This window comes from Polyodon spathula, chromosome 3, assembly GCF_017654505.1.
Source record: "Polyodon spathula isolate WHYD16114869_AA chromosome 3, ASM1765450v1, whole genome shotgun sequence".
Taxonomy (NCBI): Eukaryota; Metazoa; Chordata; class Actinopteri; order Acipenseriformes; family Polyodontidae; genus Polyodon; species Polyodon spathula.
The window spans coordinates 63585813-63611578 of record NC_054536.1 but is presented as its reverse complement, the minus strand read 5'-3'; the positions used below and the strand labels follow the sequence as shown (position 1 = coordinate 63611578).

The 25766-nt window shown below is 36.9% G+C and overlaps 2 protein-coding genes across 3 annotated transcripts; one reads left to right on the top strand and one right to left on the bottom strand.

The window, feature by feature from the left end:
- The first annotated feature begins 2135 nt into the window (after positions 1-2135).
- On the top strand, positions 2136-21300 carry LOC121313301 (collagen alpha-2(VI) chain-like). 2 transcript variants are annotated; one of them, XM_041245691.1, is made up of 30 exons: positions 2151-2217; positions 2673-2737; positions 3382-3531; positions 4214-4806; positions 5130-5150; positions 5773-5838; positions 5928-5981; positions 6364-6408; positions 6491-6517; positions 6613-6639; positions 9241-9285; positions 9391-9444; positions 9829-9891; positions 10933-10995; positions 11081-11134; positions 11232-11267; positions 11964-12026; positions 12257-12319; positions 12967-13029; positions 13385-13447; positions 14179-14229; positions 14687-14722; positions 15324-15386; positions 16047-16109; positions 16553-16588; positions 16690-16735; positions 17248-17400; positions 17807-18253; positions 18346-18384; positions 19125-21300. In XM_041245691.1, the coding sequence occupies exons 3-30, from the start codon at positions 3429-3431 to the stop codon at positions 19730-19732; spliced, it is 3045 nt and encodes a 1014-aa protein (XP_041101625.1). In that variant the 5' UTR covers positions 2151-2217; positions 2673-2737; positions 3382-3428; the 3' UTR covers positions 19733-21300. The 2 variants fall into 2 exon arrangements, with proteins under 2 accessions (XP_041101624.1, XP_041101625.1); XM_041245690.1 differs by lacking the exon at positions 2673-2737 and having other exon boundaries at positions 2136-2217.
- Positions 21301-21397: 97 nt separating this feature from the next.
- Positions 21398-25350, bottom strand: LOC121313302 (39S ribosomal protein L32, mitochondrial-like). The gene is made up of 3 exons (XM_041245692.1): positions 25166-25350; positions 24079-24257; positions 21398-22385 (listed from the first exon to the last, which is right to left on the bottom strand). Exons 1-3 carry the CDS (start codon positions 25257-25259, stop codon positions 22131-22133), a joined length of 528 nt encoding a protein of 175 aa, XP_041101626.1. The 5' UTR covers positions 25260-25350; the 3' UTR covers positions 21398-22130.
- Between the last annotated feature and the right edge of the window lie 416 nt (positions 25351-25766).

Below are 25766 nucleotides of genomic sequence, written 5' to 3'. Positions count from 1 at the left end.
AAGAAAGAAAGCACCTATTGAAGTTATTACTTTTTAGTTCTGTAACATTAGTTTTCATTTTTCAGATCAAAATCAGCAAAAATGACAATAAACGCATTTGTGGATTCTGCTCAAATCTCGCCACCATGGCAGGAATCTATGTATTGCTCCTCACTCAATTTCCCTAACCTTCTTATATCCACAGTGGACTACAGAACATTATATTAATCGGAATCATCGTCATTTTTTATTTTCTGTAACATCAACAGAAAAAAAATATATAACCACATTCTACTAGCGAGAACACTGCCCTGTCCCTGCGGAATTCTGATTCAGGTATTTATTATTATTATTATTATTATTATTATTATTATTATTATTATTATTATTATTATTATATTGTGTGCAAGTAGGGTAGCCTATTGTAGATGTATAACTAGTATTTTGAAAATGTACTGCACTAAATATTTTATTATATTTTTATATCATTAACCTAAAACTAAAAATGATTTCCACTACATGAGGGTAGATAGTTAAAACATCACGCTGATTTGAACTCGGCTTTCGCCAAGATAAGATAAGACGTAGCTTTTCAGAAAACTAATGTGATCCATCTGCATCTCCAGCCATTTGCATTTCTTTCCATCTGATGATGTTGATATCCTTCTGCCTGGTGTTGATGGCTGAAGTGTAATGCTGACTCTAGGGATCGGCTTATTTTGCCTTCCCAGCGCATTAGCACACAAAACGGCAGCAATGCTGGCTCCGGGGATCAACCACAGTGCAGTCTCCCCAGCGCATCAGCATGACAACTGTTTGGATTGAGCTAAGTAGGGTACATCTCTGGGGTCTTCAGGTGGGCACCTTCCATCCTCAGTGTTTCATCGACTAGCCCACGACACCTCAAGAGGGTTTGACAGTGATTCTGGTGTACCAACATCACCCCCTCCGGCCCCTTACTTACTAGTACATCAGCATTGCTTTCTTTCAATTGTGCTTGAGATCCCCAGCCAGAATGTTTCCGTCTCAACCACAGCCAGTTGCTGCTCCTTTCTGCTGCTTCAGATAAGTTCTTCATTGTGTGATGCAACTCTTGACCATTGAACCTGACATCTCTGAGAAACCGGGTTGTAGAGTGTACCACAAATCCGCAACAACCCACCTCCACTGGGTAAACCCAGACTTTCCATCCTCGCTGTTACGCTTCAGCAGCTAGTTGAGCATACCAAAGTTTCTTCCTCTCATACACCTCATCCACAGCATCCTTCCATGGCACTGTTAACTCTACCAGATGAACAAGGCGTGCTGATCCAGATCACAAGACAATGTCTGGTCAAAAGTTAGCGGTGGTTTGAACACCTTTTCTTGGCGGTTGCTCTCCTGTACAGAGGAATATTGTCTTCTGTGTGTAATGCTTTGATGGAACGGGTGGCAAATTATTGGTCAGGTTACACTTATTTTCCAATGCTAAGGCCAAACATCACAGCACCTAGTCATGCCGCCAAGTAAACCGGCCTGGTGAGGAACACAAAGGACATGAGGGATCCTCACCCACCCAGTGGTTTAAGTTTTGTAGTGAGGGGAGAACATTATATGTTGATCTTCAACCCAACCTAAAAACTTCTAGTAAACCCAGGTTAAGAAAGCTGCATGTTATATATAGGTAGTTGTCCATGGCCACATTGGAATGCAGACAGAAACATTAACTGTACCCTTGTGTATTTTAATAATAATTAGCTAATTTGCATGTGGAAGGAGAATTTTTACATGGAAACCCAAATAACCCAAAAGGTACTACAAAAAAATTGACAAAAAGGTGAGACTTATTTTTATTTTTGCATGTAAATCAAGTCATTGGTTCTACATGGTACTGAAACATAATATGCAGTTAAAAATGAAAAGTTCCATTCATTTTATTTTTGTTACTTATTTAGTTTGTTATCTGGAAGGCAAAAGGTCTCTTTTTAATTGTGTATCACTGGGTCCACAAAGTAAAAGAGCTTTCTCATCATTGGCTCAGGCATTTGCCTTTCTGGCTCTTGGGCGGATTCTAATAATTCAGCCAGAATCACTTCCATTCCTTTGTCCTAATAACATTCTAGCAAGCACAGGCACGTGGAAGGCAGCATACCACAGTTTTTTGTACTTGAGTATAAAAGGCAGGTATTAGGTTTAGAGTAGAGGAGACCAGTGCAGCTGTTAGAAGGAAACTGGATGTTCAGATCTTCCTTTGTAAAGGTACATGGCTGTGTTATGTATATTTTTATATCTTGTTATGGGCACAAGCTTTATTTTAAGTATGCTGTAAGATACATGTTTGTGTGTTTCAATTGCACTTTTTTTTTCATTTTCTACACATTTGCAGAAAAAAGACATTTAACTTGCAATTACAATACAAAAATAAAATTATATAAAATATACAATGTAAAAATAATGCAAAGACTTTAAAATCTAAAGGCATGGATGGTAAAATACTATTGTAATACATGGAAAAAAGCATAAACATGTATAGCATATTAAATGCATATTCTAAACCGGTCTGCCATGTATTACATTGTTAAAAAGAAGATGAAACTTGGCCTGGGTAATATAATGGCTGGTGGTTTTATCAGAGGTTTTGATGATTTTGTCTTAATTAAAGACTGTCAGTGAAAAGGACACACAGATTCAGCTATGTGTATTAATCCCCTCAGGCACTGCTAAACAGCCTTCATACCAGCTGCATCTCAAATGGCACGCCTAGGCAACAAACTATTCTGTAAGCTCTCCTCAATAACATTTGCCATGATAAATGTACAGTTCTTCTCATTTTCTTACTAAACTTTCCTCTACTTTGTATGTTTTAACAATGGGTTACAAATAAATATTGAAATCAATAAAGTAATAAGTAATGTTTGTACTTAGGACTAGAATAAGATCATGTGAAATAAAGTCCTTTTTTCTGCACAGAATAATAAAGAACATAAATATAAAACTGCATTCAGACTCAAACCACAGCAAACATACAAGTTCCATTGATCAGGCACGAGGCGGGCCTTACCAGAGGATAAAGCCCCCTTCTTTGGGTTCTATCATATATTCTTCCCATTTTGTTTGCTCTCATCATTTGTTTAAAGGGGATTTACTCTTGCTTACTGAAAACCAGTTACATGTTGCCATAACCAAAATACTGTAATGTACATTAAACATGTAATTTTGCACAAGGCTGACACATTTATATGGACTGTACAATACTATATTGAGCAGACTAATAAAAAAATGGATATAAATACCCATAGAAATATAAACTGTCATATAGGAGGGAGTTAATTACATTTTATTGTTAACAGTATTATTTATGAAAATCATATAAGCGCATCAATCTGTTCTGTAAGAATTATTGACCCTTTTCTTTCTTTCCAGAGCATTCACTGGGCCCTGGAATAAGTGTTGATCTGTGTAAAAGCATCATGGGTGTACTTTTCAAGGTCATCCTGCTTTTCTGGATATTGCGAATGTCTGCATCAGACCCTGAAGCTGAGGCCCTCCTGATAAGACCCAAGGGTCTCCTGGGTATGTTTTCTGTTGGATAAAGGGCTTGAGCTGTGTTTCCACTGCCTTTAAACACAATGTGAATTCTTCCTTTAAGCAAAAAGAGCCTGTATCAATAGTGATACACCTCAAAGACTTTTCACAATGATAAAAATTCAACTGCACAATGATAGTGGAGTCTGTGGAAACAGTCCTGAAACAATGTTGTCAAACCTGTTTCCAAAATGTGCAATTCTGAATTTAGCTTTTTCAATTCTGAATTTGGCAAAATGTTTTGTTCTCTATCTGGAACCTAACTATGGTTATGGTGTATGAGAGATCTACCTATGGAGAAAGAAAACTCAGATTGAGAACAGTGTAAATATGGGATAAAACAAGTCAAAATATCAAAACAGTAATGGAGGTTTACCAGAAAAAAAGAGGTGTGATATGTAGCCTACCAATTCTGCCAAATTGAAAGTTCTCCATTTAAGAGAAAGTAGTTTCAAATTCAATTTTTATTTGTTTTACTGTCCCCTCATCTTATTTATGTTTGCAACACTCCTGTGCTGTTCTTATTGCAATAACTCAAATAATTGTGTGTGTTTCTTTTTGATATTGTGTTAACACCTATTGACTATACAAAATTAGTATCAAATATCTAACATAATGAAGGTCAATGGCCCTGAACATATATTCAACTCATTGTTTGTGTGTACTGCAGGGAAAGATGACTGCCCAATCAATGTCTATTTCACTGTGGACACTTCAGAAAGCGTGGCGTTGAAAGAGTACCCTTGGGGCAGCCAAGTGGAGGAACTAAAAATCTTCCTTCGAATGTTTGTCCAAAAACTCCAGGCCACCAAACTGCAGGCCAAGCAAGTGGAGTGGTCTTACGGAGGCCTTCACTTTTCTGACCAAGTGGAAATCTTCAGCGAGATAACCAGTGATGTTTCCACATTCCTTGCCAGAGTCAGTGCTATTAACTATATTGGCCGGGGGACGTTTATTGACTGCGCTTTGAGGAACATGACCGAGCAAGTCAGGCTCACGCCATCAGGGAAGCCCCGTCTGCAGTTTGCTGTCATTCTGACGGACGGTCACATTACAGGAAGTCCCTGTGGAGGGGTCCAGGTGGCAGCAGAAGCTGCAAGAGCTGCCGGGATCAAAATCTTCGTCGTTGCAACACACTTTGATACCATGGAGAGTGAATTGAAACAAATTGCGAGTTCTCCTGTCGAATTGTATCGCAAGGACTACTTAGCATACCCAAGCGGCCACAGACAATCTGCAGTCAACAGAATCACTGACCTAATGGTTAGTACATGTCTAGAAATAGAATTACCACCCTCTCTTGATTCTCTCTTTGTTTTGTTTACTTTTATAATGTTTTTTTAAATGCAACTCAGTGTTGCTGTATTTGCTGTTTGATTTGGTTAAAACCTTTTATAATAAATACATTGATATTTTACTTATCAAAAAGTGATGTAACACATAATTGGCAAAATAAAACGTATAGAAGCGTCAAAGGGAAAAACAAGCGTATCATATTGCTGCTGAATAGATGGGGGACACAGTTAAACTATACTTTTTTTATTTTATGTTCTTATGTATAAACATGTTTCTGTTTGATATTTTAGGTTAAAGAAGGAGAACATGAGGTAAGAACATAAAAATGGCTTGTGATGTTAAACCTTCCATCTATGGTATGAAATTAAATTATAAATATTGGCATAAAACTATAAAAAAGATGACAAAGGTTTACTGACTTTGAAAGCTGAAAGGTGTTGAGCATTGGAGACTGCGGTCATCTCTGCTTATCCACAGAGCAGGGATAACACAAGTTCAGGAAGTGTCACATCGCCCCCAGTATCCCTCAAGCCTGCCTTAGAAGCCCCACTTGGGGTTGAGGGGCAGTTCAGTCTCCATGCTTTTACAATCTTTAGCCTCAATCTTTTGTGTGACTGCTTGCAAAGGTATTCACCCAGTCCCAATTATGGGGTGGTTCTGTGATTAAGACAGGGGGTAATTTTGGAATCACCAAGCTACACCAAACAGATGTCATCTGTTATTAAGACATCAAGAAAAAGCTTTTTTTATTGATATCTGTTTATAAATATATTTAGGATGTCTGTAAATCTTACGATTGAGGGTTTTAAACTTATATATGACAATACTGTACATATTTGTAAAGTTTTTTTTTTTTTTTTCAAATAGAACGCTATATACTTCATTGAATTTCAAATCTATTTGTTCATATTGTTTGCTTATTTGTTTATGTAGTGTGAAGAACAAAGGTGCTTAGAGACTTCAGGAATACCAGGACCCAAAGGACTTATGGGTATAAAGGTAAGACTACTTCCAAAGATTATATTTTTTTTACATTTTAATTTGTTGTTAACATTTTCCTCCTCAATCATATTTGTTTATTTCACTAGGGGTCAAAAGGAAGTACAGGCCCAGCTGGTGACCTGGGGGCTCCTGGACAAAGGGCAAGTTACTGTACATTTGACTACGTTAGCTGTTCTTGTGTGTGATGAAGAAAATGTATTTAAGAAACTAAAGCAAGCGCATCCAGTAAACACGCTCGTGACGATGTTAAGCCTGAAAGTGGTTATTTGTAACAGGAGCAAATCATTGCAGTTTTGCCTAAATTGTGTTCCCTGAGGGTTCTCGTAGCCATTGAAGGACAGGACAAGACTAATTTGAAGGGGGACAGACCATTTTGAAACAAAACATTCATTTCTTTATATAATATTTCTATATTAACATTTCAAAGTGTAAGTGCATTTTCATTAAATATCTAGTTAATCTTGTCCTTGACCTGTACCATAACCCGTAAAAATACTATAATTTATACTTTTATTTTTACAGGGAGATCCTGGAATTGAAGGTCCAATTGGTTTTCCTGGCCAAAAGGTAGGTGCTGTATGAATTTAATATTACCAATGCTAAGAAAATATACTTACTGGACTTTTTTTTTTTTCTGATTTACTTGTAGGGGTATTCTGGTCTTAAAGGAGAAAAAGTAAGTTTCACACAGATTCAGATTCATCTTTTATTACAGGTCGATGCCTTTTTGATGGAAAATTAATACATTTTACATTTTTATTTATTTTACAGGGTGATATTGGTGCGCCAGGTTTAAAGGTAAATTCATTTAATAAATTAATTTTACTGATATAAACAGTAAGAGGTGCATTCTATTTTTTAATCACTGTACTTGAGTGATGCTTTCTTTATATTTTCGTGTATCGCATATGAGAAATCAACCATGCACAGTCAAGGATCTGTCAAAATTCCTCTCCTGTATAGATATGTCATCCTGTGCTTATATGACAATTCTAGTTAAAAAAAACAACTCCGGAAAACGATATTGATTTAGAATAGATTCATAATAAGAGTGTCTTTTTATAACATAAATCTTTTTGTATCATTTGATGGCTTCTTTTTGTGGACTTCTTGCCCAAACTACACAAGGTGGCATCTCATAAAGCAATAAGAGATACCCTACACACAATGTATTAACTTATGCAAGAACATGTTGTCCCATAAAAATTATGATAGACTGTGATTGCTCCATTATAGAGAAAATGTAGGACTTTGTTTACATTGGGAAACACACTTTTACAGTAGAATACACTCTAGACATGAATCAGAATTGTTTAATGTGCTAAATCTTTAATTATGAGTTATTTTTAAGTAAAAAAAGGGGTTGATGCGCATTGAGGCAGTAAGACACTCTTGAGAAACATACCAAGTTGCTGCAAAATGTTGGTTCTGCTTAAGATTATTAATTACCACTGGATCAGAATACTATGGCATCTACTCAGTAGCCTTTAACTTGTATGTGGGTTATTCTGATAACTTGTATGTGGGTTATTCTGATAACTTGCATGTGGGTTATCCTGATAACTTGTATGTGGGTTATTATGTGCTAGAAATGCATCTATACAAGTGGTTTAGGGTTAATGGAATACAAAAATCACTTATTTGTTTAATTTTTTTACCAGTTGCAGTGTAGCATATCCGATATACTTGTCATTTACAGAAGATTTTGCTTTTATATACTACATAAAATAACACCATATACATTTGGCCATCATGGGTTAATTTTATTTTGTTTTACTTTGCAGTAGAACAAAGTCTAAGTAATCTGTAATTTTATACACAGGTACTGCAAAGTCAGCACTTCATGTGTTTTGCATAACCAGGGACAATGAGCATTTTCAGACTTGTTCTAGAACTTGGGATCTACTATGAATAGAGACATATTTGTTTTTACAGCATTTTGAACTAAATAAGAAAATAAGATGTTCAAATAGTGTTACATGCATTTCTATCATACTAGGATATGTCAGCTTAGACTTGTGCAGGGTGCACTAAATAGCTGACAATGCCCAGTTACTGTACCTAGAGCACCCACTGTCTTTATCCACCTCTCAAATTACATTGTCTAAAAGACACTGGAACGAATCTAGAGGTACAGAAGACAAAGGCATGACTCTTAAACAAGTTACTTTTTATTGATACAGACAGTACATTAAAAGCCACCTAAAAAGCCAGAGAAAAGACAGGCGCGACGCGCACCGCAAAGCACTTTTACTGTGCGGTACCGCTAGTCTGCGCCAGGACACACAGGAGTTACATTACGTGATACAGTAGTTGTCAATTCCACACCGTAGGCTATGTACTTGAATATAATTTGCATATATGGTCGAAAGTTTTGCATCACCTAGTAGAATATTAGGATGCAGACATAATTTAAAAAAAAAAAAAAAACATATTCAATGTTTTATTTAACATCATGGAATCTAAAACTACAAAATTGTATCTCAAAAGTACACAGTATTTCATGTTAGATTTCGAAATGTCCATTTTTTTTAATTTTTGGAAAACTACAAAGCGATATGTAATTTCAATATGTCAGCGTAACATTATTAATTCAATAGTGCGTAATGCAAAACTTTGTGGCCATAGCTGTAATGTGCACCATATAATCCACTAAATAAAAACACTTTTTCTGTATGCAGGTGTATGAAATGAGCCATCAGTTTAACATAGAAACATACAATACATTGCTGACAGCAAGCAGCCTACTACTAAAGTGACAGAAAATATATCCTTTTACAAGGATGCTTATCAGGGGCGATGTATAAAATACTGGCTTGCCTGCCTGTCTGACTTGTATGAAATATGGGAGGGATCAAACACTTCAGGGTTCTTGGACACTTCCGTACGTAGACAGCAGTTTCATTCATGACTTTTCCTGGCAAACACATGTTGTCTTGTCATCACTTGGCAGTCAGGAAAAAAAAAAATCGCTCTCTTTTCGATTTGAGCCGTATCGTCCTGCGCGGATCTGTCCAACACCATATGAAAGCAATGCCAGCGATACAGGCAGCAAAATGCCTCACGTGAGGAAGGAATTCTCAGCACAGGCCCACATAATTTACTGCCCCTCAGACCTATGGCACCAATCAAATTTGTGTTTTACGGTACAAAATGTGTTTTACGTGATTTAATTGTGCTTTATTACATTTTGCTATGCTTTTACCATTGCATATACCCATTAATTTGTACAAGGGATGTACCAGCTCTCCCATGTCAGCCAGTGGCTCACAAAACCATAACCTCACATGTATCATTGCAAAGGTGGCTCAGCTAGGTCCAGTACATTATGTTGGTATTTTCTTAATATGTATGTGTTATTCAACGTCATTCTGAAAGCACTGACCGTTTTCTTTTAAGGGTGAACCTGGAACACCTGGGTACAGTGGAATTGATGGTATGATGGTAAGATAAGCATTTATTTTACTTATTCAATACGTTTTTCTACTAGTCAATGTGGTTGAAATATAACTAAATCATCTGAACTTTATTTTGTTCTTTTTTTAAAAGGGAAAACCTGGCACTGTTGGCACACCCGGTTGTAAAGGGGAGACTGGCATGCAGGTAAAACAAAGATAAATACTGTCCTTTTTTAAAAAAAAAAAAAAAAAAAAAAAAAATCAGACATACATTTTGAGCTGGCATTATCCTGCAGATAGCCTCTGGGAGCTAATGGACTATAATCTCTCACTGTAACAGATTTGTTTAGCCAAAAAAAAATAAAACAAATTTAAAAGATGTCTTCATACACAAAACATATGTTTGTATTACCTGCCAAATAATCGACTTTTGACCTTTAGTATGGTGCCCAGTTATCTAGCAGGTGCTGTATATTAGTCATGCTCACATATAAAGTGGGAGGGGCCAGAAGAGTGACATTTGTAGTGACCAATAGTATATATTTGTATACGACGTCCGTTTTATTAATCAAATTCTTGCACTTCACAGGGAGGAATGGGTCCCCCTGGTGACTTTGGCATCAGAGGTGAGGCCGGAGATCCAGGGGTAAAGGTATGTGTGAAAATGTTATAATACTGTACTTTCTTTGCAAATGCAAATGTTGATCCCACTTTAGAAAAATTCAGCGCAGTCTGAACATGTCATATACCTGATCAAAGTGTTCAACGAATCAGAAATCCTGCTATCTACCAGCGAAAGTGTTGATTATTACAGCTGTATTTTAGAACAGAAGGTAACGAAACTTGACAGCAGAAAATGTGCCTGAAGTAGAAAATCTAAATAGTCTTTAAAATATGAAACATGAATATATTCAACATGTTTGGCAGATGATGTCAGGAAAATGTTTAAAATCACTTCAACATAATACATGTTGATAATCTGCCACATGACATTGCTAATTGATTTTGATACTGAAACATTGCCGCAGGGATATTATTTATTCAAGATAGGAATGCAATGTTAGGGAGTATATTCAATGCCAGTTGGACCAAACTCACCATGTGTGATTTATCTGTAAATGTATATAAAACTACATGGGATTAATTTTAAACAGAATCAACTCCCATCTTCAGCACTATGGCTTAATTTAAGAGGATATCCTATGACAGCTAAAAATGAACCCTAAAATTGCCCAATGTTCTCCTAGTGTATATTAGATTTGATTTAAAAGTCCATAGAATGTAAAACCTTGGCTCACCCACCCTTGTTTAGTTCATTTTGAAAATGGGCTGTAATGTAGCAGAGGTTTCAGAGCTGTATTACTGTATATCCTTCCCTAGTTAAAACAAGCCTCAGTCTCTACAAGTAAAAATAAACTGACTCTCTTTCCACTGTAATGATTAAAAAAATATTCAATAATCGCAGTCAGTAATTAAGCCATGTTTACCTTTTACCCTAAAATACTATTATGTTTATACCGTAAATCATTTAACATGGGCTTTTTGACTTTAACAAAGGAAACTGAACCATCAGCCAGATGTGTGCATGAACTAAGGATAGGCTTGTGGATTGAGGGACAGGGCCAGAGGTTGATTACGGTTGTTTCTGTTGTTTAGTTTACAATGTGACACTGTTTATTTGTTTGAAATGTAGGGTTATGCTGGACAGCCTGGAAGATCAGGGCCCCAAGGAGCCATAGGTGACAGTGGTGAAAAGGTACAGTATATTAAAGAAACAAGAATGTTATATTACAAATATAATACAGAGCAATATAAACAGCTTTTATTATTGTTTTTATTAGGGTGTGTATGGCTACATTGGAAATCCTGGGCTTCCCGGACAAAAAGGAACAAAGGTATTTTACATATATACATACATATTTTATACAGGACTTCTATATAGTGTACTTCCTTGTGAGCATTTTAATTACAGCCTGTATCTACCTTTTTCAGGGGAAAACAGGAACTACAGGAGATCCAGGTGACCCTGTAAGTATCGTTTTATTATACACAATGGGCAAGCTTAAGCAGGTTATTAAATATAGAGGCCCTTTAACAACAGTCAAGAACAGCTTTGTGAATACCAAACTGCATTTAATTCATTAAAACATATTTACTGATTTACTGCCGTACAGAGGCCCTAAACTGATATTGTCATTGTCGGTTTACGGCCTCGCTATGACAGTTGACAGTAAAGATGACGGTAAAGCACCCGGATGAGTTTTTTTTTTTTTTCCAATCAGCTTTGAAAAAATACGGAACTAAATTGCCATTGATTGGTATTCAATTGTAAAGGCGAGGGAAGCGCAGTGTTTCTGGTTTTGAAATTGGCACATTAATGAATGGATTTATTTAAACTCTGTCGATAAACACTTCTTAAAGGCAATTACAAGTATGAGAACCAGTTTCAGCACACCCCTAGAGTGAAGCACCTCTGAATTTTAGTGATCCAGCAGATTTGTGATATTTCCACAAAAGGTTTTACAAAAATAAAAATTGCTTAACTTCATAAACTTCTGTTTATGACTATCAAAAAATGAGAACACCATACTGAAAATGCCCATACATATGTCAAAATAACTGTTATGTTATAGCTAACAAGCTAATTCACCTGCAGAAAAGCCCTTGTTAGGTGGAACTGGACTCCAGTGTAATTCTCTTTAATATGCAGAGTGTAATTCACAGGGTACAAGGGGGGAAATCGGAATAGTTGGACAACGAGGCAAAACTGGCAGCAAAGGAGAAAAGGTATATAAAATGAAACGCAGTCCTACAGTATGTAAAATTATTGATCGTACTTTAATAAAGAATATGTCTTTTCTTTTTATTGTACAGTATTAGAATCCATTACCAGATGATTTCAGTAGTGCCAGCTCAATCACAGCTCCTCTTTGAAATGTGGAAGTCTGGCCCTGCTAAGGCCCTGTATACAAGGTTTTTTTTTTTTAATTTTCACAAATTTCTATGATATGTTTTAGGGGGACCTCGGACCTGAGGGGGAAAGAGGATTGCCTGGAAGAACTGGAGAAAAAGGAGTCATTGTAAGCAAGACTGAATGAAGGATGCTTTCTTTTTGGGAACTTTATACTGTATTTTCCTTAAATTTTACTGTAACAGAACTTGGTTTCTGACTCCTGTATTAAGGTGTAGCTGTGAAGGAGTATGGTATAGCTGTGGAAGAAACCAATGCTTTGGGTGAATCACTGCACCAAGAAATAAATAAAACAACATTTGTCAATAAAGGGGTTTTCTTGCCAGTATTCCTTGCAATTTATTCATTTTAGTTTTTCTACATCCGCTCTGCTGCAGTATATTGAGTATTCAGAAAGAACTGAAAGCTCACTGAATCACACCTTTTAATGATGGCATTAATGATTTTGCAGTAGTTTGCAGGTCAACAGCAGGCCAAGCTGTCTGTTACAGTATATTATGTGTGCCACAAACAATTTGAATCTTGTTGTACTGTATGCACTGTAAACAAAGACTGCTCTTAAACCTGAAGCGTTCCCACAGTTAAGCTCAGTTTTACACTTGTTGCTTGCTTAGTACCTTCCTCAAACACTTTTTTCACTATTATCTAAAAGCTGATTTTTTTTACCTGCTAGACAGTTAGCACATTATCAATTTAAAATGTATTTATTTATTTGTTTGTTTATTATATAAACAAATGCTCTTCCCTTATTTCCAGGGGTCCCCTGGTTTCCAAGGTGTTAGGGGTACTCCTGGAGAGAGTGGCACTACAGGAAAGCGTGTAAGTGGCGCCTGGTCAGTGGGCTCTAACAAGTATGTTGTTAGCACCATAAATGCATGCAGTTCAAGTTCCTATAAATATTACTGACATTCAATGGTTGCTGAGAAAGATCTGAAATATTTTTTGTGACATCATTCAGGACTTCACTTGGGATGTTTATTGAAGTATTCTTGTTCAAAAGGCTAAAAAATATATGAAATCTTTAACTTTCTAGTTATCAACAATTTAAAACCTCCTACATGCTTTTTTTAAGAGACTGAAAATGGTTGCTTTCATTTTTTTTTCTAGTTTTAGTTGTCTTCCTGTTACTGTTTTGCATTCTACTAAGTTGACAAACCGTCGCTTGGCTTTTTAGGGAAATGCGGGGGAAGCAGGTGATTTTGGGCCAAGAGGAGATCTTGGGTCCCCAGGAGCTAAGGTATGGGTTTTATTAATAAACTGTCAACTCAAGGAGGGTTCATGTTTCAGCGCTGTAGAAATTTTAAAAGGAGAATTGAAAATGGACCTTTAGAAATAAAAGGATTTCATGTTTAATAAATTACAGAATGTATAAAAATTAAAGTGTTGGCTGTTAGTATTTAAATATATAATTTGACACATCAGAAGTAATATGAGGTACAGACTAGAACCAAAATCTGCAAAATCTGCCATTTTGCTGTTATGTGACTTTATGTTTCCGGAAGATACTTCTTGGAATCGTTTGTTTTAACCTCATGCAAAATACAAGAATGCAAATACTTTCATGGTATAAAACCAACAACAAAGTAATCTGAACAGTAATTTAATAGATCCTTCATGGTCCTTCAAGTTGTTTCTCAGTAGTTTTATATTGTTATTATGGTTTTATTTCTTTCCCAAATATGAAGTCTTGTTTAAAAAATGTGCTAGTGACCTTAATCTTGACCATGTGACTGGTTTTGTCACTGGTTTTGGTACATTAGGCACGTTAGGTAAGTGAGCTGCTCAGAGCAGCTCAGTAAAACAACCCACTTAACGGCATGCTCAGTTCCACTCCCCCCCGAGCAGCTCTGAATTCTCGCTCTGAGATGCTCAGTTGCTTAATGCACCCAGTAAAATGGTTCATAGGGGATACTTTATTTTTGTTCACAAAAACACCATTGCCTAACATACCGTGCTATTATTTTTAAGGGTGACAAAGGCAAAGATGGATACAACTATGCAGGTGCCAGAGGCATACAGGTAAAACAAATGTTGTTAGCAACAAATAACCCATTTTGAAAACATGCTATACAGCAGGGCTTCTCAAACTCGGTCCTGGGGACCCCCTGTGGCTGCTGGTTTTCATTTCAGCCGAGCTCTCAATTACTTAACTAGACCCTTAATTGAACTGATAATTTGCTTAATTAGACCTTTTGACTTGTTTTCAGCTCTTAAACAGTTGCAGTTCAAGTTACTTATCAAATGTTATCGCTAACTTGAAATATGCAACTGTTCAAGAACTGAAAACAAGTAAAAAGGTCTAATTAAGCAAATTATCTGTTCAATTAAGGGTCTAGTTCAGTAATTGAGAGCTCGGTTTGAATGAAAACCAGCAGCCACAGGGAGTCGACGGTTTGAGAAGCCTTGCTATACACTGTCACTTGTTGTCAAGAATAATTTGTAGTAATCATTACTTTGTCTTCACATTTCTGTTCAGGGAGACAGAGGGGACTCTGGGTCTCGGGGACTGCAGGTAATATTAGAAAATAAAGATCTTCATTCATATTATGAGACTGCATAGGGCACATGTTTATCCATCCTGTCATTGAGTTACATTGCACAGTTTCAGTAGTGTTATAATATACAGTATTGCTCATAGGTATTGACTTACTATATGTCCTTGGTCCATAGCCCAGGCTATCACCGGTTCTGAATCCAATTGAGTAGTGTTTGATCGAGCTCAAGAAGCTGTTTAAAACAATACTGCTGTTTAGATGGAAACTGTGATAAATCCAAAGAAGTTCATACTTGACGTTAGTAAAGATGCATGACTGGGTGTCACAAACTATGACCTAAATGACCCCATTTTTTGTTTGGTTATAAAAAAAAAAAATTAAAAAAAAGGTAAGGTAAAATGTTTTTATTATATATAAAAAATATGTCATGGTTGAAAACCCCTATGAGTACCTAAGTGTATGGGAATAATTTGATAGGGTGTTTATTCAACTGATATCTGAAAGTCCTGACCATGTACAGTCTCAGAATAACTTTTCATGTAATCTAACAGAGATCTTCTAACACTATTTTTATATATGAAATCCAATATACCAAATGTTCTTGGTTTTCTGTTCCAGGGGACTCAAGGATATTATGGGGACAAAGGGGCACTGGGAACTAAAGGCATCAAAGGAGAAAGAGTAAGTACAATTGCAGTAAAAGCCAGTCATATATGATTATATACTGTATATCCCATCACAGATCCAAGAAGGACAATTCAATAGTAGGTTTATCTCCATCCTCTACGAAGATTGTTTACAAGCCAAATAATGTGTTGGAGGATAACTGCACACTTATATGTGGCCTCACTCTTTACTATACTAGTCAATAGAAAGTAACATAAATGGAACCAGTTTGAGGAATACGAATGCAAGCCAAGAAAACACCAGTGTAATGGGCTGAATGGAAGCTATATGCTGGAAGCTGTAATGCTATGGCGAGGAATAAACTACTGTCGCAGCTCACATTAGCAAACTATTTATGTACTAAATAATACCAAGCCTAGAAAAGACATTTTCATACCTATCATTAGCATAACAACATGTGAATCTACATTATTCTGTGTATGCTACTGTAACCCTATTGCTAATGGAAAGCTTGTTTTAGCAAAACCTAATCCAGCATCAGTAGATCGATTGTAAAGGGTACTACACTATTCATTTCAATATGGACTTGGTCTGGGCCCAGAAATTATGCAAACTTTCAGAGAATGCCGGTTTGTAGAGGTTGAATTAGCAGGTTTTACTGCACTTATCTCTTCCTAAGAGTTGATTTAATGGTCAATAATTGAATTGCTTAAGGGGGATCCAGGACCGGAAGGCATACCAGGTGAGAGGGGACAAAGAGGACAACCTGGATCACAGGTAAGTATCATACTAGCCTCTAGCTTCCTATTGTCTCAGTAAGTGTTCTGTACAAGACCTTTTTTTGCTAGTTACCACATTGACAAAACCAAAAGGTTAACAATATATTATAAACATGGTTTACAACAGGTGTTAAACGCTGCAGTTCCATTTTAGGGATTTGTATTTATTCATCAATGGAATTTTACAGCTCCCTGCTTTCTGTCTCTTATTGGCATACCTGTCCTCCACACCAATATTTACATGTCCATTGTGCTTAAATATCCCTACTTCCTGCTTGACAGAAATGGAAACGACTCCCCCTCCAGGGCTGAAGCACTGCATCGCGTGCCCTGACATGTTCATCTATTCCTTGAGCCTTAATCCACATCCAACTTTTTTTTTTTTTTTTAATTTACACCTGATTTATTTTATAGTTGAATGTGTTATTATATTTGCCATAGGGGTCTCCAGGAACTCGTGGTGCCTCTGGAATAACTGTGAGTAACAATATGTAGGTATAAAACACTCCTGTAGCATGTTTAATGATTACTCTGTTTAACTTTTACTGTTTTTGCTTTTTCTATTTTTATAACACCAGGATTGTGACATAATGGGATATGTAAGAGAAACATGTGGCTGCTGTGGTAAGGTTTTTTTTTTTTAAGCTTTTGTGGAATAACGTATACGATAATACCATAAAGTATATTATATTATATATATATATATATATATATATATATATATATATATATATATATATATATATATATATATATATTATATATATATATATATATATAGTATAGAATTAACAATTGTATATATTTTAAAAGGAGTTTACCTCTAAGGGGTTTGGTTAATTCATTTTTCCTAAATGGATTCCCCAAACAGGTTACACAAAATGTTACTCTTATAACAGTTTACCATAGTAAATGCCTAGCAAAGTGTAGTAAAGCATACCCCAGAGGGGTATGGCAAAGCATGGTACTGCAAAATTACTGGCAACTTTGTATTGTATAAGGGTGTATTGCATAATAAACGCTGTTTTAATTATTATTATTGTAAGCTTGTTTGTAATAGATACGGTGCAATGCTGAAGATAAGCAGTTGTTTTTCACTGCGCAGTAGCAGTATATAACTCGGGATTGTTTTGCAGATTGCGAGAAAGTCTGCCAATCTCTCGACCTTGTGTTTGTGATTGACAGTTCGGAAAGCATTGGAAAAACTAACTTCAGCCTTGCTAAGAACTTTGTCATAAATGTAGCAAACAGGCTGGGAACAATGGCGAAAAACATTTCGGATGTATCAGGTACGTGTTTGTTGATTCATTACTTATTAGAAGCTTGGAACCTCTTTCACAGGGACACCCTGTTAGATGTAGTCAACACGTTCAAATGACAGGAAAGACATAGATGGCTCTCTAACAATGCAAATCACACCCATGTGCTCTAGCAAATGATTATGTGGGTGTGTTTTTTGGGGGGGAATGGTTTGTTTTGTTCCCCTGCCATTATGAAGCTGTTTTTAAAAAATCAGATCAGTTAAACAAGGCGTTCAGAAGTCATCATAAGCATCACAAGCATTCATGGAAACAGGCAAACACCCAAGCGTCACTGGTATTAAGACAAGACAACCATACAAGATGGCAGGTAGACAGAGAAGTGAGCACTGGGGACACAGACAGTATGCAAGCTAACTGTGCGGTTTGTCTTTAGGTTCCCGCCTTGGGGTTGTGCAGTACAGCCATCAAGGAGCTGTGCAAGCCATTCGAATGGATGACGAAAGCATTACCTCAGTAACTTCCTTTAAGGCCAAAGTAAAAGCTATGGAATGGATAGCTGGTGGAACATGGACACCATCGGCTTTGAAATTCACATACGAACAGTTAATTGTGCCTGGCAGACGGCTAGGCACTAAAGTAGTGGCTCTAGTCATTACTGACGGGCGGTACGATCCAAAAGACTTGGACAATTTGGAGAGCCTGTGTCAGGGAGTTGAAGTGTATGCCATCGCCATTGGGGATATGTTTGATGGCAAAGCCGAGAGAGCGTCCTTGGAGAAGATAGCTTGTAATATCGGTGACAGAGTGAAAACTCTCAGTGTTTATGCTGAACTGACTGCAGAGGAATTCCTGGAGGTGATTGAACAAATCCTTTGCCCAGGTAAGTTCACCTGATAGCCACCTGCGTTAAAACAGTTGTCATAATTGGAGTGACAGTTGCTTATTAACTCTGCTTTAATTTGAATATTGCAGAACCCGAGACCATCTGCCCAAACGTGAATTGTGCCCCAGGTAAGAAACCGTGGAATGTATTACTTTTTTCTTACTTTCACGTCACTCATTTTTCCATTTTAGGTAGCGGTTGGTTACTAAACAGCCATTCATGTCAAACAGTGGCAGGATTTGTAGAAATCTTTCCTATTGAACTACAGCAGTCTGCAGTTTTAGGGGGAGCTATATTTTCTAGAGGACAGCAATGTTGAAAAATTAAAAGCAGAAGGCAACACCTTGAAAAAAGTATAGAATTTCAAATATGACAAAGAGGATGAGGTCAGTTGCTTTAGCATGATCTATACAATAGCTGTAATAGTTTGTCAGTTTATGAACAGACAATAAACCCATTGTTACCTGATGATCAGCTACTGGTATATAGAAGTTAAAGGAAGGGTGACACACTTCACAAACCAATACAATTTATTGCCTGCCCTAGCAGTTCATTGTAGCAATGGTTGACTGCAAATTTGCAAAGACGAATTCTCATTGTGCCTGTAATAAGTTTATCTAAAGTTAGCAGTCCACCTTGTTAAATTGAAATTAAGAACAATTATTTTCTAGTTGGGTATCACTAGAAACATGTGATTAACAGCAGTCTACACAAAACATTAAAAGGTACCAAATTATAATGCTGAAAGTGTTTACAAAATGGCCACTAGGGGGCAGTAAAATACAATCCTTTCCTGCACCAGAACGTTTTCTCCATTTAGCTAGTCTAAATTTTGCTGTACTTATATGTGATGAATTTTGTTTTGTAGAACTAAAGGTTGCCCCGCTTGTACAGCGCCCTGTCGACATTTTGTTCTTTGTTGATGGCTCGGAGCGAACCGGAGAAGAAAACTTCAGGACAGTTCTGCGCTTTATTAACCAGATAGCCCAAGAAATCAGACTGGCACAGAAAGACAATGACTATAAAGGAGCAAGGATCGCAGTCCTCCAATATGGAAGTGAAGCCGAGCAAGACCTGCTTCTCGATTTCTCATACGATGCAGCCATCATTCATTCTTTTATCTCAAAGGCTGTGTACCGCGACTCGTCGTCCCATTTGGGAGGGGCGCTACTATATGCTGTCGATAATTTAATAAACAACCGTGCGTCTAGATTCCGTGGAGTGAGGAAGAACGCAGAAACGTCCTTTGTCTTTTTAACCGACGGAGTTACCAGTGACAAGAACTTCGATGATGGAATCATGTCTATGAGAAAGGCAAACGTTGTAAGCACTGCGTTTGCTGTTGGCTCCGATGTTGATCATGACCGGTTGTTGCAGCTGGTTTTTAACGATAAAGCATCAGTGTTTCATTTTAAGAAGTATAGCGATCTGATCTCAACAAGGGTTGTTAGACATATTGCACATTGTTTAGGTTAACTTGCAGGGCCTGAAATCTGAGATACTGGGCCTTTTTTAAAGCCATGTTACACACATTTTAATCTTAAATGTTAGCTCTAACAATAGTTCATAACCCTTGTTGGTTATTTTTTGTTCCCTCTTTGACTCATGTTTTGTAACTTTTTTTTTTATTTTTTTATTTTTTTGCCAAGTCTCTAGAAGTTTACTTCCTGTGTTCCAGGAAATAGGACCCAACCTGAGCCTTACTTTTGTTTTATGTCATTATACTGCCACAGGGAATTGGGCCAGGTAGGGTCCTATTTCCTGTAACACAAGAAAGATAACCCAAACACTGCAAACTTGTTGTGTCAAGATAAATGAGGATTCACCTGAATCAAAATGTAACAACAAAACAATAATTGACTTGTGAGTTGTTTTTTTTTTTTAAGTTTGATTATTATCCCTTTATGTTGATCTAAGTTACTGGTTTTGTAACTTTTTTCAGAAGTCTCTAAAAAGGTGTTTTGTTTTGTTTTTTTTCTCAGCAATGTACCATTTTATGAAACTGCCTTGCAAGCATGGATTGGTTTCCTGGTGTAAACATTGTTTTCAAAACACAAAGTACTTAATTTTAAAAGGATGGAGAAAATTTTGGTGCTTATTTGCTTCTTGTTATCATCTGTAGTGAATACAATGTTTAATCATTTGACTGGTTTACTTTTAGAGAAATATTTGCAATAGCATGTTTTTATATAATTTGCAATAGGAATGTTTAGATATTTTTTCAGGTAAATACAAATTACTTTTAGGCATTTTGACAACAAAAGTTTTCCATTTGTGTTTGTTTCTAATTTATATGTTTTAATAAAATGGAGGTACCTATTAAATCTTCTTTTCTATGTGTAAGAATGTGGAAAAACTGATTGTAATGTCCTTCTAGTCTGAAGATCTGCTTCATGCTAAAAATAAGAATGTCATTTCTTGAAAACTTTTCAATATTTTAAGTTCAACACATAGAAGAAAAAAACAGCTCATTTGATTAATCTGAGTGTGCAATTAACATTTAATTTTCACACCTCTGCATGGTACGAGTTCGGAAAATCGAGAGACAAAGAAAACTACATCAAAGTCAATTTTTGTTATTAGCTTTTCCAAGCTGATTCAGAAAGGTGACATCCATAAAAGACTTAAAATGAACCATTAACATATTGCATTTTACAAACGACAACGTCCATGAAATGTAATATAATTTGGCCCATGGCCTCGTCCATTGGAGCTTAATAGCCGCCCCTATATGTTGTCCGAACTATGATGTAATGTATATTGATTGAATGATAACTTACGCCAGCAGGCAGGAAAAATGGCACTCTGGACCACCTTCCCCCAAAAGGTCAAGGCCGCTTGCCCAATGTTTCCTGACCCTGTTCCTGGCAGCACACCGTGTCTGCTGGTTTTTGCTCCAACATAGCACTCACTGCTTAATTGAACCCTTCACTGAACTAGTAAAGTGATTACGTGGACATTTTCAAATTATTTTCAAGCTCTTCATTTGTTGATACGGTTCATTTAAGCAATTGAGCGCTGCGTTGGAATATGAACCAGCAGGGTTGGGAAACACTGGCTTAGCCTACCTTGTGATACAGGAATAAAACTGCCCATGTCTACTGACATTTTGTAGAATAGAGAAAAGAAGAATCCACGTAATGAACTGACAGATTTTTATTCGGGGTCTGATTACTGGAGCTCGATAGCAGACAGTTATGCTGGGCGAACTAGCTAATAAAGAAAAAAACCTTGCAAATAAAAACATACCTTAGTGGCATACAAGTGGCACTTGGGGCCACCCTCCCTCAACAGACAGACCCACTTAGAATGAAAGACATTTGATTTGATCCAGGGCCTGTACACTGGAGCTCGATAGCCAACCCCTTATGCTGACCAAACTACTTAATCAAATTATAAATAAAAACACAGGACCCCATTCAAGGGCAAAGTCAACTAACTTTTTTAGGGGGCACAGGCAAAAAAAAACAAAAACAAACAAAAAAAACATATCAAATATAAATTAAAGGATATTAAGACCACTAAGGGGGAAATGGTCTTTAGAGTGGGCATCTTCAGACTGTTTCCACATTGAAAGGGGCAGACTGGTTGGTCATAATGTTGAATCAGTGTTTATAGGAATTAAAAGTATCAGTATCACAAAAAGAGAATACCATGTCCCGTAAAAATGTAAGCTTGACACTGTATACTATAGACGGGGCACGTTCCATCTGATAATTGCAAAAATGTGTCACAACAAAATTAGATTCAGCAAGTGGTTCTCTAGACAAATGTAACAACTGGTCAGCCAGGATACGCATCCCCAGAGAGGGAAAATAATGAGAAGAACAGGGTTGTTGTTACAAAAATGTATTTCACAGGCTACATCACTACATCAGTACTGTGTAAACCAGGAGGGACGGGGCCTCTTCCTCTCCACGATCCTCTTGCCTGCATCAGCATCTGCAGGCTTTTCCCCTTCGTACAGGACCACTGTCTCCACTGCAGGGTTGTTTAAGGGTTTTCCTTCTTGCGCCTGAATCTGCCCTCGGATAATGGCCGTCTCACGCCGAACCTTTTCATAGCAGAAGCCACAAAGGACGTGCTTCTGCTTCAGATTTCCACATTCTGAGCAAGGCTCAATGTTAGTCTAAAATAAGAGAGAGTTTTGTTTAAAATTTGTTTGAAAAAGTTGGGTAAGGTCACCACTGATAGGTCCCACAATATAAATAAAAGAAACAACTCTCATTGGCCCAACATAGATATGGGTCCATTCTTGAGGTAAATGTGGATTCATTTCAGAACTACTGCTTACCTGCTCTGTGTTATTGCTTACTTAATGACCACCTGTCTGCAGTGACCCATCAGATAATCCATGTGTAAACTTCCTGTGTTAAATCAACTTTCTATGATTTTAAAAGACTTGGGGTATGTGTAAACAATTAACTTATTATTATTATTTCACATTTATTATATCACATGTAATTCCTCTTCTAGGATGTTTTACCTGCTAAATCAATGTTAACATGGTGTCAAATTGTGATTTTGCACATGCATGTGATTTCTACTAAATGTTTTAAAATGAGAGTAATTGAGGTTTTACAAATTGAACTAGAACAAGTGTGAGGATATGCAGAGATAAGGGCTTGTGTATAGACCAGAGGCTTTAAACAAAGAATGTCATTAAATTAAATTAATACCACAGGTACAAAATTCTACAAATTCAAATTCAAATCTGATGAGAACTAGTTGTGTCTCAGTAGTTCTCTGAGCAAGTAGTTAAAACAAACATACACATATACTCTCACGTTCAGTGTTGTGTTAAAAAAGGCAGGAAAGTCAATTTTCTAATAGGGGTGTAGCAGTGGTGAATAAGCATTCATAATGCTTACAAAACAGTCACTCAGAACGGAATTGAAACCTCCCTTCCTGAAACGGCCTGATCATTTTTTTTTTTTTTTTTGTATGTTTGTACACTGCAGTTTTCCTTTTTAAAATGATTTTTTAATAGTGAGAGAGAATGTATGCATGTCTCCAGGCATATGTAGTTTTCACAATCACATCGCCTTCTAGCCAAAATTGTGCCACAGCCTTATGGTTTTCGCCATTGTCATTGATTTGCCCCATTGCCGTTGTACTTGATGCATCCAGAGCAGGTCAAACACCAGGAAAAAAAAATCACAAATTGTGCATCCCTTCCAGCGATTTCAATCAGCAGTGTGTGATGCCTGCTCACAAAATTTTTTAACCAGTTCTTCATATCAGTTCTTCATCTTTGCTTTTTTCAGCTACTAATGGAGTGGTGTTGGCAACTCCAATGAGACATGACGGTCGCACCGGGCAGTGTGTTGCGGGGCTTAATTCTTGTTTTCTATATATATAATATTATCATATATATATATATATATATATATATATATATATATTTTTTTTTTTTTTTTTTTAACAGTGTGTATTTTTTTAGGAAAACAGAATTTAAGCCTAATATGTTTAGGGACCCCAACTGTTGTTGATTCCAACTTAGGCACTTAACATAAGGACTAGCAAGCTTCAAAAGGTACTAGTCCTTTGGTTTGGTTTTGCTAGTTTCTAACCCTGAGCAGGTATACTACATCTCATCAGGGTGTTTGTATTCCCTAACTTAGGATTACAAAAATATAATTATTATTAAAACTACTTTTGTATACCAGACAGTTACAAGTTTTCAGCCAGGGGCAATTTTGCAACAAACCCAAAACCTAGGTGACTATATCAAACGAACAACTGGTGATTTATTTTGACTACATTTATGCATTGGAGATGCTTAGTTAAAAAAAAAAAAAAAAAAAAAATCAAAAAAGCACCTTTGTTTCGATGAGTTTCTGTGGGTTGCGTCTTCGACAGCGGTTGATCTCAATGGTGCGTCTCTTTTTGGGAGCTGCCATCCAGAAAATACTATCCAGAAAGCTGTGCTCCTCGGTCTCCTCATTTCTGTGTGGCTGTGGAAAGATACCGGGACCCTGGACTGCCAAAGCAGGAACAACTGCGCACATGAAAAGAAGATAAGACACTGTTAACTAGGCTTATTACATTATATGAATTCAGTAATAGTACAAATAAATGTCTCACTCAACAACTGAGATTTTGTAAAAATGACAGAACCTTGGCAAAGGCAGAGCTCCATATACCCCATGGTTGAGGATCCTCCCCAGGATACTCTACTAAACAAGCTGTGTGAAGGAAGGCTTGGCATGTGCAAGCAATTTACATTCACCAAAGAATAATATACATAACCATCCCAACCCATATGATACCATTTCCAATGTGCTACTGGTGTCTCTAGCCTTATGCCAGGATGTCAAAATGAGTTGAGGATCAGCTAGCTTGTAGTGGCATTCTTACAGAAAGGGGTGTGATTTTTTGGCATGTTTTGTTATCTGGCATCAATCTATATAGCTGTTTTCTGCAAAATAAGGGAATACAAATAAATGTTGTGCTTTGGCATGGAATGACCCTTCTTGTTTTGCTGTAGGTTTTTTGAGGCTCCGTTTTGGTTCAAGTGATGGCCAATTATTCTACTACAACACTACATTTGTCCATTCACCTCGTGGTTTACAGGTAATGGAGGTAATCATGTGTAACTCTGTCAGTGTACGGTTATGGTGGGGTACTACGGTATTTCATTGCAGTAACACAAGCGATAAGGGCTATAAAGCTATAAAAAAAAGTTTGCGCATTACAAGGTCAAATGCAAAAATGTACCTGCTTCTACCACGTTATATTAACAATCAGTATTATACGTTACTGTACATTACATATTACAATACAACACTGTTTTTACAACATTATCTATCATAAGAGATATTACACTAGAGAAACTGCCTGATGATAGTGCGAACCACACACACACAGCTAAGAAATACATAACAAATGTATTGTAACTGCCGGTACCTTCACGATTACTAAAACCGATCGCTTGTAGCATCCTTGATTCCAGGTGAAGAAATGAGCGCCTGAAAAAAAACAGGAGCCCAGCTGCACTCATTATCGCAATTTAAATTTATATCCCAACAAAAAATATTACATGTGAGATTATACTGGGCGCATCTGAGGGTCACTCACACACTGCGAGTGCGCACACATTAGAGGGCTTGTGACGAAGTCATAATTTGCATTATGGGAATTGTAGTTTTTTGTTTTGTTAAAAAGAAAATGCGGGCGCCTGGGCAGAGTTCCCTACCTTCATTGGACAGGAAAAGTTGTGCATTTCTTTTAAAAATAAACAGCTAATATTGGTTCGTTTATTAAACATACAAATATGGCTTACTAATAATGTAATATGAATTAAACAGACAGTAGCGGTCCATCGTATACATATTGTTTCACCCGGCTGAAATTATAAAACAACCCCGCCGACGTCACTTTGTTGTATTCTTCGTATGTAATTTAAAAAGGACACTTCACTTTTAACACCCGGTTCCACAAGCTACCGGCTCCTTTAAATCATGAATTCACTAATAAAAAGTGTCCTCTCAAACATGCATGATTATAC